This window comes from Balaenoptera ricei, chromosome 6 (assembly GCF_028023285.1).
Source record: "Balaenoptera ricei isolate mBalRic1 chromosome 6, mBalRic1.hap2, whole genome shotgun sequence".
Classification (NCBI taxonomy): Eukaryota; Metazoa; Chordata; class Mammalia; order Artiodactyla; family Balaenopteridae; genus Balaenoptera; species Balaenoptera ricei.
In genome coordinates this window covers 11,385,658-11,399,174 of record NC_082644.1, presented here as the reverse complement: position 1 = coordinate 11,399,174, position 13,517 = coordinate 11,385,658, and the positions used below count along the sequence as shown (strand labels likewise).

The 13,517-nt window shown below is 38.9% G+C and overlaps 1 protein-coding gene and 1 pseudogene across 1 annotated transcript in view; one reads left to right on the top strand and one right to left on the bottom strand.

Annotated features, from left to right (window-relative positions):
* PBK (PDZ binding kinase) overlaps positions 1 to 11,834 on the bottom strand; it is a 30,210-nt gene extending 18,376 nt beyond the window's left edge. The window contains exons 1-3 of the mRNA XM_059926223.1: positions 11,690 to 11,834; positions 6,207 to 6,284; positions 1,399 to 1,492 (exon numbers count right to left, since the gene is read on the bottom strand). Coding sequence (XP_059782206.1) covers positions 1,399 to 1,492; positions 6,207 to 6,264 — 152 coding nt within the window. The 5' untranslated portion in view covers positions 6,265 to 6,284; positions 11,690 to 11,834. The remainder of the gene's footprint in view (positions 1 to 1,398; positions 1,493 to 6,206; positions 6,285 to 11,689) is intronic.
* Positions 1,834 to 2,534, top strand: LOC132367573 (double homeobox protein A-like; annotated as a pseudogene).
* Positions 11,835 to 13,517: the final 1,683 nt, after the last annotated feature.

The following is a 13,517-nucleotide window of genomic DNA, read 5'->3' as shown; positions in this document are numbered from 1 at the left end:
ACAGTGGGAGGAACAGATAACATAGAACAGGTACATAAAAAGAATCAGTAGTCAGAAGGGCTTCAGAATTCTCAACAGCAACACTTGAACAATGTCCTCAAAATTCTGGAGGAAAAGTACTTCTGAATGAGAATTATAACCCAGAAAATCAAAAAAGGCCATTCAAGTATGAGGGTAAAATGAGAACGTTTTTAGAAATGCAAATTCTCAAAAACGTATCTTCTGTGCATCTTTTCATGGGGCGCTACCAAATGTCCTCAACCAAAATGAGATGTAAACCAAGAAATACTAAGACATGAGATACAGAAAAACAGAGGATTCAGTTCACCAGAGAAGCAAAGGAAGTCTCTAGGCTACCTACCGGTAAAGGAAAATCCCAAGCTAACAGGGCCACCCTGAAGACTCGGAGGCTCAGGCAGGAACTGCTATTTTCAGTCACCTGAAGCTTCCTAATTAAGTCACACACAGTATAACTTTGTTAACAACACACTTCACTTTTTTAAAATATTTTTTAAAAGGGAGAAAAATGAGACTAGCCATGAACCTGTGAGAAATTTTTTCTTTCAAAATAACTTAGACAAGAGTTTTAGACATTAAAAAATGAAAGTTCACAAAACTTATAGCATACAAACACACAAAGGGGGTGTTTAAACTGCAAAAATGCTTCAAGAATACCCACTAATATATAACTGCTATGCTATTCTCAATTCATTAGCTTTTTATTACAGTATTTCTATTCGGAAACAATATAAACCTAGAGAAGCTAATGACGTGCTGGGTTGGACTAGTCAGGCTGATTCCGAGAACACATTAAGCAATACATAATGGCTTAATTGTTTGCCACTTAAACATGAAACTAGGTACAGAGTAATGAATAAAACAAACAACTTTTAATAAAATGTGTTTGTTGTCATGTGTAATATTATTAGCTATTAGCCCTTATTCTATTTCATTTTTCTTTTTTTTTTTATTTCATTTTTCTTTTAATACGATTTTCCTACTTTCAAATCACATATCTGTCCTTCTTACTTAACAATGATGACATAAGAAATAAAAAAACTTTTACTTCTTTAGAAGAGAATATCTTGAGAAGGCAACTCTCCAGATAGAAGGGATTAATAATCACTGATATCCCCCAACACTGGTATCACACAGGAACCCCTCTCCTCTGTCCTCTTCCCTTCTTAAACAAGCCAAGGAAAAATTACAAAGTAAATTACTTCTCCTTTAATAATCCATCAGGAGGAAGCTAGGAGAAAAGTATACCAGGCAGAGCTCTGGCAAAGTTATGAACATACCCCAAATCTAAATATTTGAATTTTCATATTCCTTTTTGTCTCCAAGTGCAGTGGAACTATGGTTCCATGTAAAAACATTCATCTGAAATCTTATACTCACCTTTTCATGAGGTAGACATTTACCCCAGTACCAAAGCCAAGCTTCTGCATAAACGGAGAGGCAGGAATATTTATGCATGGAGTTAAACACGATGCTAAACGTCAGAAAGAGAAATAAAAGATAAAATTAGTATTTGAAAAGACCTCTACAAATGCATCCTAACATTCTCAATATATTATTCTTAAAGAGTATTAACTGGCAAAGTCTTGGAAAGCAATTTGACACTATCTATCCTAATTCTAAATGGATACCCTTTGACCAAGTCTACTTTTAGAGCTTGAACTGACAGTAACACTAAAGCAGCGGTCAGTAAACGGCCTGTTTTTGTATGGCCCACAAGCTAAGAATCGATTTTTACATTTTAAAAGCGTTGTTTAAAAATAGATAAAGAAGGTCTCTTGGCCAAATCCTTAGACTTCATGACTCTCTTCCAACATGGCCCAAGACAACTCTCCAAACAACACCATGGCAACGAAGTGTAGACACAGCTGCACCAAATTCACAGATCAAAAACTGAAAATCCTCATCAATGCTTTCAACCAAAAAACTTATCCAGGTTATGCTACCAAACGAAGACTTGCCTTTAATAACACTGAAGAGTCTAGAATACAGATTTGGTTTCAGAATCGAAGAGCTAGGAACTGATTCCAGAAAAGATCAGAACCTGAGTAGGACTTAGAATCAAGCCAAGACCAAGATCACCCTGAAAGAAGATGCAAAGTAGAAAAGACAGACAGTGTCATATCAGCTACACTCCTCTCAATTACACACCCTCATCAAGGCATTTATGGACAACCGTTATCGTGGGATTGATTCCAGAGAGCAACTTGCTAAAGAAACCAGGGTTCTAGAGTCAAGAGTTCAATTCTGGTTTCAAAATCGAAGATCTAGATTCCATGTCCAGAAAAAAAGAGAAATTGAGGAGGCCTTAGAACAAAGACAAAACCAGGGACAAGATCTCTGAGTTGAGAAAATTCAAAGTATAGAAAGTAACTACACAGAATGGCACCAATCTCACTAGTGACTGTCTTATTTCTCTGAAGCCAGAACAGGGGAAACAGACAGATTCAGTGTACTTGATTGTCATCAGTCTGGACTCCAAATCTCTCTCTCTTCCTGGGAACATACCCTTCTAAACACACCTCCAGCTTCTCCAGGAGCTGAGCCTTTCGGAGACGGTAAACAGGACTTCAGGAAGCAGCGACAGATATAAGGCACCACGCAGCCCTACTGACTTAGCCTGGATCCAGAGTTCAGCAGATTTCGAGGACAATAAAATAAACTTTTTAATATCATTTTTCAGCCATCATAGTAATGATTGATTCAGGCAAAAATCATAAAAAAAAAGAAGAATATAACAACAGGTTTCCTATGTGGCCCACAAAGCCTAAACTATTTACTATCATATATGCATGCATATACATGTGAATATCGGGATGTGCTTTTGTGGTTGCAAAAAGACAAAAAAGCCTAAGTATTCATCATTAGAGTCATAATTATAGTATATCTATATTACAGAGTATTATACAGTCATTAAAAAAGATGAGATAGAGGAGTCCTACTTTTGCTAATGAACAATTAACTGCTCCTGGAATTGCCATCTTGCCATGAACAACTAGAAAGTTTGACAAGATATAATAGTTTTCAGATACTTGACAATTGGCAGAGCAGGACTATAAACTCTGAGAGAAGAGAAACAAATGAGGTGAGTCCTATCATTGACCTAACTTACTGCTTAAAGGCAGTTTCCAGGCTGTAGTGCAAAGAAACACAGCGGAGGCCTTGTCAAATTGAGGAGATGGAGATTAGAGGTCAACAAGATTTAAGTAGCTAGAATTTGTGGAATAGAGAACTAAAGAGGGAGCCAAAAAGTGGGAGAAAAAGCTCCAGAGATCTGAAAAGAGGTCTCTCTTTGAGCGTTTGGCTAAGTACTTACCTGCACATACAATGGACAGAACCCCCAAAAGCTGAGGAAAGCACCAAACGCAAACAATAGGTTAAACAATTACCAGAGATTACACAGGTCTAGGAATAGTTCAATTACCATCAGCCAGAGCATGGTAACTCTCACAGAGTATTGAGTAAAGTCCTCTAAAGAGTCACACTTACTGGTACAGCTACATTTTAGCCCATGGAAAAAGTTTAGAACAAAGCTTACAAGCAAGCCTCAAAAGAAAACAAGCTAATGTGCAGGTAACCTAACTGGACCATAACAAAACCACACACCCCTCAAAGGAATAACAAAATCCAGCACTCAACAATATTAAATGTCCAGCAGCCATAAAAAATTACCAGGCATGAAAGAAGCAAGAAAATATGGCCCATCCCAGGAGAAAAATAAACCAATAGAAACATACCACAAAATGGCAGTGATGTAGAATTAGCAGATAAGAACCTTAAGATATAATCTCCAAAATATGCTCAATAATGTAAAGGAAAATGTGAGCATAACAAGGAAAGAAAAAGATGTAAAAAAAGATCCAAATGGAACTTCAAGGAATGAAAAATACAATGAATAAGAACACCACCTTAGAGAAGCATTAGAAAAAGTAACTAAATTTTAAGACGAAGCAACAGAAACTACCAAAAATGAAGCACTGAGAAAAAGATTAGGAAAAAAATTTAAAAATCATCTGTGAGCTATGGGACAAGAGCAAAATAGTAGGTTTAAATCCAACCATACAGAATTACATTAAATGTAAATGGTCTGAACAGTGTTGTCCAATAGAACTTTCTGTCTTGATGAAAATGTTCTATATCTGTGTTGTCCAGGAAGGGAGCCACTAGTCACATGTGGTTACTGAGCACTTGAAATGTGGCTAGTAAAACTGAGGAACTAAATTTGTAATTTAATTTTATTTCATTTGAACCTAAATTTAAATTGCCATATGTTGCTAGTGCCTAAACATTCCAATTAAAGACAGAAGTTGTCAGAATGGATAAAAACAAAACAACACATAACTACATGCTGTCTATAATAAACTCACTTTAAATATAAAGATATAAATATGTTAAAAGTAAAAGGTTGGAAAACATATACCATCAAAACACTAATCAAAATAAAACTGGGTGGCTCTATTGATACCACATAAAGTGGACTATGAACAGAGAGTACAACAATAACCATCCTAAATGTATATGGTACCTAATAACAAGTTTCAAAATACGTAAAGCAACAACTGATAGGATTGAAAAAAAGACAAATCCACAATTGTAGTTGGAGACACTCCTCTCTCAGTAATAGAATATGTAAACAGAAAAATCAGTAAGGGTACAGAAGATTTGAACAAAACAACACAAACAAGTCAACCGGCTTGACCTAATTGACACTTATGGAACACTGCACCCAACAACAGCAGAAAATATCTTTTCAAGGGCATGAAACGTTCACCAAGATAGATAAACCTCTAGTCAGACTGATCAAGAAAGAAAATGTAAAATACCAGTACCAGAAATGAAAAAAGAGATAGCACTACAAATCCTACCAACATTAGAAGGGTAATAAGAGTATATCACAAATAACTTAATGCCAATAACTTTGACAACTTAGAATAGACAAACTCCTTGAAAAAACACTAACAAAGCTTACATAGGAAGAAATAGATAACCTGTATAGCCCTACATCTATTAACTGTGAAGTCACAGTTAAAATCTTTCAACTAAGAAAACTCCAGGCCCACATGGTTTTCCTGGTAAATTCTACCAGTTAAGAAATACTGTCGTTTCTACAAATACTCTTCAAGAAAAAGAAGGAAACACTTCCCATCTTACGTTATGAATATAAAATACCCTGATACCAAAACTAGACAGACACTCCATACAGTCAATATCTCTCATGAACATAGAAAATATTAGCAAATTGAATCAAGCAATACATAAAATACATTATGGCCAAATTGGCTTTACCTCAGGAATGAAAGGTTGGTTTGAGATTTAAAAATTAACATAATTTACCACATGAACAGTTTAAAAAGGAAAACTTTATCTTAACAGATACTGAAAAAGCACTTGACAAAGTTCAATACCCATTCATGATAATAACCAGGAATAAAAGGAAAATTCCTCAACCTGATTAAGGGCATCTGGGAGAAACCTACATCTAACATGATACTTCATTAGGAACAAGGCAAGTATGTCTTCTCATACCTCTTTATTCAAAAATATACTGGAGCCAGTGCCGTAAGGAAAGAAAAGAGAAATAAAGTAACACAGACCAGGAAAAAAAAGTAAAACTGCCTTTATTCATCTACATTAACAACTATGTACAATATCCTAAGCAATCTACAAAAAAGCTAATAGAATAAGTGAGTTTAGTATGGTTGCAGGACACAAAGTCAATATACAAAAATCTATATACTTAGAGCACAAAACATTTTCTCCTATGTTATCTTCTAGAAATTTTATAATTTTGGCCATTTTTGCATATGATGTGAGCTAAGGGTTGATTTGCATATGGATATCCAATTGTTTTTATTTATTGAAAAGATTACCCTTTGTCCATTGAATTGCCTTGGAAAATACCTTTCCATGTATGAGAGGCAGAAAGGTAAAGTAGTTCCTTAATGGTCCAAGTTAAGTTGGTTCTTCACCAGGGAGAACCTACAAATCTGTTAGAATGTCAATAAAATTAACTCATAGATGACCAAACTCTGGCCTATAAAAGAAGTCTTATTTCTTAAGATCAACATTATAAAGACGACTTATGCTAAAATTGTTCATGTGTGATAGATAGTAATTAAAGGATCAAACTATAATAATACCAAGACATTTCTGATAGCAATAACAAAGAAGAAAGGTTTATGTCTTACCAGATTTCTTTTTTTCAGATAATCTGCTTGGTGTCTTGAAATTACTGGTTTCTTCCATTGTAATAATCACTCAAGGTCCTATGATGAAAATAAAGAGAAAGTTACACTGCAGTTATAAAGAATACATCTTTCATTCATGAAGAAAAAATTCCTGTAATACTATCACTCATTTACATAAAATTTGAGAACTGAAAAAGACCATGACAAATATTTAGTCTGATTTTATTTACAATGAGAAAACTGAAACCCAGAGAAGTACAATTACATACCCAAGGTCATGCTATTACTGATAGTGAGTTTTTTGTTTTAGTTAAAAAAATAATATATGCACACGGTTAAAAAAAAAAAATCATCTAGTACCCTCCCACACTTCCCGGGGGTAGTTATTAACAGGTCTTTTATATCCTTTTAAGAGATTGTCTATGTAAGCAGCATTATTCATAATAGCCAAAAAGAGGAGACAGAAATAGCTATCAGATGATGAACGGATAAACAAAATGTGGTATACAATACACACAACAGAATATTATTCAACAGAGTACATAGTCTAATATGGAATATTATTCAGTCATAAAAAGGGATGTAGTACTAATATACACTACAACATGAAAGAAACTTGAAAACATTATGCTAAGTGAAAGAAGCCAGACACAAGAGGCCACATATATGATTGCTGTTATACAAAATGTCCAGAAAAGGCAACTCCATAGACAGAAGATAAATTAGTAGTTGCTATGGGCTGAGGGGAAGAGAGAATGTGGAGTGACTGCTAGTAGATGTGTGCTTTCTTTTTTGGGGTGACGAAAATGTTCTAAAATTAGGTAGTGGTTTAATATATTCAATTCTATTCCAAAAACCACTGAACTGTATACTTTCAAAGAGTGAATTTTATGATATGTGAATTGTATCTTAATAAGCTATTATTTTAAAATTGTTTTTGAAAATAAAGTGTACATACTGCATACACAAGCAAGTTAATCCAAGCTTTTTATTTCTTCTGTAACATATTTCTTAAAAAAATCTTTTTTATTAAAAAATTTAAATTCATTTTTCTTTTTAAAAAAAGTTAGGTTCCATATTAGATTTACTATAAAGCAAACTGTTCCTACATGTCTATAAGCTTGTTTGGATTGTCTGTAAAAAACTGGGAGGCAGAGAGAACATTTGCTTAAATGTTGCACAGAGCCCTTAATATCCCTTAATAGATAGCATCTTTAAAAACTCTGTGCTAATAAAAAAAAAAAATCGCACAAAGGCCCTGCTTTGTCTATTAATATGAAGCCTATTCATTTTTTAAAATGTAGCTACAATCACCACTGTCTTCAGATTTGCCTGAATTTAGAACACCAACAATCCCCTTTTCATGCCAAATATACTAATTTAATCAAGTGACGTCCAACTAAAAGGAAGGAACAAGTTTTTCTGGAACAAGTTTCACATCTTTGGGAAAGGATAAACTATTTTTAACAGAGTGGGTTCAGGAGGTATTTCTACCTTGGAAATAATTTCCCCCGTGAGATTCTGATTCCCCTTTTTGCATCTCCATCTTTCCTCACAGGAAGTTGTGAGGGAGCATCTCAATGAGTTTCTAAGACTTCTCTCTACCTGTGGGAAGCTAATCTTCATTCATTCAGTCAACTTATACTTATGTAGCATGTACCATGCACCAGGTACTGTTCTAGATACTGGAGACACAGCAGAGAACATGACTCAAACAAACAGTAAGATAAATATATAAGATGATGATATATAGTCAGGGGAAACATACACCAAGTGAAGGAAGACAAAAGGGCTTGAAATCTGTGTTAGGGTAGTCAAGGGAGGTCTCTTTGAGGAGGTGTCATTTGAAGGAAGTGAGGGAGCTAGCCCAAGCAAATACCTAGGGGAAGTCTGCCGGACAGAGGAAGTAATGAACCCAAAGGTCCTGAGGCAGAAATGTTCAAGGAAAAGCTAAGTGGGCAGAGCTGGCAAGAGGGAGAAGGAAATAAAGTCAAAGTTTGGGAATGGAGGATGGCAGATCAAGTACAGCATCGTGGCCATAACATCTCTGGCTTTTATTTAGAGAGCTTTAGTCACAATAAGGATTTCAGCTTTTAGTGAGAAACGGGAAGCTATTAGAGGGTTTTGAGCAGAGGAGGTGAAGTGATATATTCCATCTTATGTTTCACCAGGATCACTATGGCTTGTGTTTATTAACTGAAGAGAACAAGGGCAGAGGCAATCGGACCAATAAGATGGCTATTTCAATAATCAGGAGAGATAATGGTGTCTTGGATCACGATAGTTAGCAGTAGAGATGGTGAGAAACAGTTGGGTTCTGGCAGTTCTGAATCTGGAACCAGTAGGATTTCCTAATGTTTGGTTTGTTGTTAGGAATGAGAGAAAAGTCAAAGATAGCTCCAGGTTTTCAGACTGAGCAACTGAAAGAACAGAGGTGCCACTACTGAGATCAGAAAACCAATTCTGAATGCCTGAGTCTGACGTCCAAGTAGAAATGTGAAACACACAGCTGGATATCGGTCTGGAATCCAAGCTGAAGATGTGTATTTGTGGGATATCAGCATGTATATGGTATTAAAGCCAAGAGACTGGATAAAATCACCTAGGAAGTACGTATAGATAGAAAACTGAGAGCTCTGAGGAATCTCAACTTGAGAAATGAAAAACAAACAAAGTAGCCTGAGAAGGGGCCAGAAAAGCAGGATGCAAATAAGGCCGGCAAGAATGGTATCCTAGGGGCTTCCCTGGTGGCGCAGTGGTTGAGAATCTGCCTGCCAATGCAGGGGACATGGGTTCGAGCCCTGGTCTGGGAAGATCCCACATGCCACGGAGCGACTGGGCCCGTGAGCCACAATTACTGAGCCTGCGCGTCTGGAGCCTGTGCCCCGCAACAAGAGAGGCCACGATGGTGAGAGGCCCGCGCATCGCGATGAAGAGTGGTCCCCGCTTGCCGCAACTAGAGAAAGCCCTCGCACAGAAACGAAGACCCAACACAGTCATTAATTAATTAATTAATTAATTAAAAAGAACGTGAATTTCTAAAAAAAAAAAGAGTTAAAAAATAATTAAAAAAAAAAAAAAAGAATGGTATCCTGGAAATCTTACTGCCTTCTATGTCTCATTGCCTTTCCCCCCTCAGCATAAGGCAGATTTGATATTGAGATAGACTGGGACCTCGGATCTTTTACCGGAGTGCTTGCACTTGCACCTGGGGCAATTATGACCAATAAGATACCAAAAGGCCACAAACCAACGGCCACTTCTGAGGTGCCAAGAGCAAAAGCGGGGTACTGTGCATGATCCCTGCACACAGCACCGCCAAGGTGGTGGGCAGACCACCTAAGCCACTACTCGGGCTTGACCCACCAATCCACCCCTTCCCTCACCCTATTTAAGGACCCAGCCCACCCTCCTCAGGGAGCAAGCAAGGGCACCTGTTACTTGTTTTTGCTCCCTCATGCTACACCATGAGTCCCAATAAAGCCTTGTCTGAATTCCTTATCTGGCCTCTTATCAATTTCTATTGATAAAAGAGTTCAAGGACCCGAGTTGGTAACAATAGTTAGAAGCAGCATGAGTGTTAAAAATAAAACCTCCCTTCAATTAAAAACACCTAAGTTGGACTTCCCTGGTGGTGCAGTGGTTAAGAATCCACCTGCCAATGCAGGGGACACAGGTTCGAGCCCTGGTCTGGGGAGATCCCACATGCTGCAGGGCAACTAAGCCCGTGCGCCACAACTACTGAGCCTGCGCTCTAGAGCCCGAGAGCCACAACTACTGAAGCCCGCGTGCCGCAACTACTGAAGCCTGTGCGCCTAGAGCCCATGCTCCGCAACAAGAGAAGCCACCGCAATGAGTAGTCCCCGCTCGCCGCAACTAGAGAGAGCCTGCACGCTGGAATGAAGACCCAACGCAGCCAAAATTAAAATAAATAAATAATTTTAAAAAAAATTTTAAAACCTAAGTTTAAACAGAAGCCTTTTAACATTTCATTACATTCTAGGACACTCTAGGACTCAGTCCCACCTTCCACTCCAACCTACTTGCACCTAAATATATCCTATCCATTCCACAGATGTCTGAGGCAACTTTTTTCACTACTACACAGTTTAGGCCTTACTCTACTGATAAATGGCTTCTGGCCACTGGCCCTAACTCTGTTTCAGATTCTGTATATATTGTATGTACACATTATATATATATATATACATTAACTGCTAAATTACCATACTAATCTAAATCAAAAAGTTCTTAGGAAGCATAAAATTATAAACATTTTAGATGATACATTAGAAATGAGAGTAATACAACTGTTAGCAGAATTTCATAGTTTGTCGAACACCTAGGGTATTTTTAAAAAGTCAGGTACTGTTTGAGAAGCAATACTAAAAAGTGGACAGCAAGCTGGGACTTCCCTGGTGGCGCAGTGGTTAAGAATCCGCCTGCCAATGCAGGGGACACGGGTTCGAGCCCTGGTCCAGGAAGATCCCACATGCTGCTGAGCAATTAAGCCTGTGCACCACAACTAGTGAGCCTGGGCTCTAGAGCCCGCGAGCCACAACCACTGAGCCCACGTGCCACAACTACTGAAGCCCGCGCACCTAGAGCCCGTGATCCACAACAAGAGAAGCCACCGCAATGAGAAGCCCCCGCACCACAACAAAGAGTAGCCCCCGCTCGCCGCAACTAGAGAAAGCCCACGTGCAGCAACGAAGACCCAATGCAGCCATAAATAAATACATAAATAAATATATAATTTTAAAAAAAGTGGACAGCAAGCTAATCAACAGGTCTACTGGATCAGATGTCAGTAACTTTTGGACCTAGGACTAAACAAATACTGGATACTACTGGCAAAGCTAAAGTATAGCTAGGCAGCAGAAAAAGGAGGGGGGAAAAATAAAGAACGGGAGAAAAAGTAAAGATAACTGAGAAAAGAGAAACAAAATAGACGAAAAAAGTAGAATGAAAAAGAACGGGGAAGTTCTGATCACATTATTTCTAAGGTCCTTTACACCTGACACCCTCAGCAGGATTCCCGGAGGTAAAGACACCCACTGTTCATCACCGGACCCAGGAGCTTACAGACGCAGGCTGTTAAAATCCTTCTTCCACCCGCTCCGGGGCTCACGGTATCCCTTTGTAAAACAATGGCAGCTTGCTAGAGCAGGGCTTCCCATATCTGTCTAACCACCGTCTTCTCCTACGGAGTTTCCATACGAAGTACAACTGTCAAGCTCTGATTCGAGAAAAGGGCAATTTCTTTCTTGAAATCCCCACCTAACCCCATGATGCAGATGCGCACTCGGGTCGCCAAAATGATTCCTAAGATAATTCCCAGTTCAACGCCATATTCCCAACGTCTTCCAGCTGCCTTCCAGGCCCCCAGCTGTCAGGAAAGCAAACGCAGAGGCCTCGGCTCGGGGTGGGGCGACCCCCGGCCAGGCCCACGCGCGGAAAGGACCCGCAAAAGCTCCCCTTACCGGAGCCGCGCGGTGGGACGACGAGATGTCCAGGCCAAGGCTGTCTTGAAAATTGGTCCCGAGTGGCCCCCGACAACAAGCCGCGACCGCCTGCACGTCCCACCTGCCAACACAAACAGTCAGCAACTGTCGTTGCGATGGGAACCCGCCCGGCTTTCAAAAGCGCGCGCACCGCCCTTACGTCTGCCGAGAACTACGGGGTGGCGCGAAGGACACACCAAGCCGCATTCGCCGTTACTTTTTTTTTTGCTCTTTGCATTTTGCTTAGCGATCCCTTTTACTACCTAATTGGGATGATCTGAAGCCAAATTAAAGGAAGAGAAGCGGAGCAAAGGACAAACTGATTTTTACAGTCACTGTCAGCCCTTCAGACGGACAACTCTAGTTAAAAAGAAAACATATGCCTGTATTTAGGATGAACTTCTTCCCCAGTTACGAACACTGCGCCCAGAATGTGTAATGGTTATTACATGCATTTTTATTACAGATTTATTTGGCCTCTAAACACTGTACCTAAAAACTGATTAGCCTCGAGTAGCAATCATTTTTGGCTGAGACGAAAAATAGATATTCAGAAATTTTGCTAACTCTTATAATCACATTCATTTCACAACAAATATTTAGAGAGCACCTACTATATGCCAGGTGTGTATTGAATGCCCACTGTAGAGGATATACTATAGTAGTCACTAAAAGAGACACACAAGACGATTAAGTCACAGAAACCCCTCCTGCTCAGGAGGAGCTTAGAATCTATGCGGTGGGGGAATGGGGGAAGGGTGGGTAAGTACCCTAAGAAAGAAACACACACACAACACAACACAATACAAAACAGACTATGATGTAGGTTACTATGATCGTAAACCACATTTTTATTTCAAATGAGGAAACTATGGCACAGAGAGGTTAAGTAATTTGCCTAAAGTCACATAGCTAATGAATGGTTGAGCCAGGACTTGAACCCATGTTAAACTTGGACTTCCTCTTTAACAAATGTGTTCAAAATGTCTTCCGTCTTACACACACATACACACCCCTCCACCTCCAGGGCCTTCCCATTTTTGGCCCCCTCTCCTAAGCAGAGATGGTCTCATTGCACCTTCCCTCTATTCTCATTCTAATTTTTTTTTGCGGAGGCATAGTATAGACCTCATCGTCTTTTTTTAAAAAATACCTATAATTTTTTATGCTTTTTATTAAGTTCTACATTTTTACAAGCCCTCTGTTTTCTATTCTTACGGCTAATAAAGTCCTGCCTAAAGCCAGAGGCTTAGAGCTTCTTAATTAACCGCTGCCTGTGCAAAGTAACTCTAGGGAGATGAGGATATTGACACAGGTGTAAGATGAGGCAGAAAATATTCACAGGAATGAAGGCCCTTGGGTAAAGGCTTATAACCATCCTGTTCTCCATCTTGTAACTACAAAAGTACCTCCAGAGATTATCTGAAGAAACATCTGAACTTCACAAGCTTAATGTTATTGCCTATGAAATGTAACCACTAATCTCAAAATCTTGCACACCAGTCAGTTGTCATGGGAAACAGCTTCCAACCTGAACGGCTTATTTCTCCCAGTGAGTAAATAGCCTGGATTCCTTGGCTTAGGCAAAAGAGACCCAAACTCTGTATTTGACTCTTGGCTGGTTATGCTCAAAGGAACATCTGCATCCTCACCTTTTTATGGCATAAACTCCAACTTCTGCTCCATTCAGGGCCTCCCCTTTTGAGCCTAGTTTAAAGGAGAAAAAAAAAGGATATTAACTTTTTTTCCCTCTTTTCTACTGCTGATACATTTCAATTCTCTTTGAGGCCATATGGATGCTGGTGAT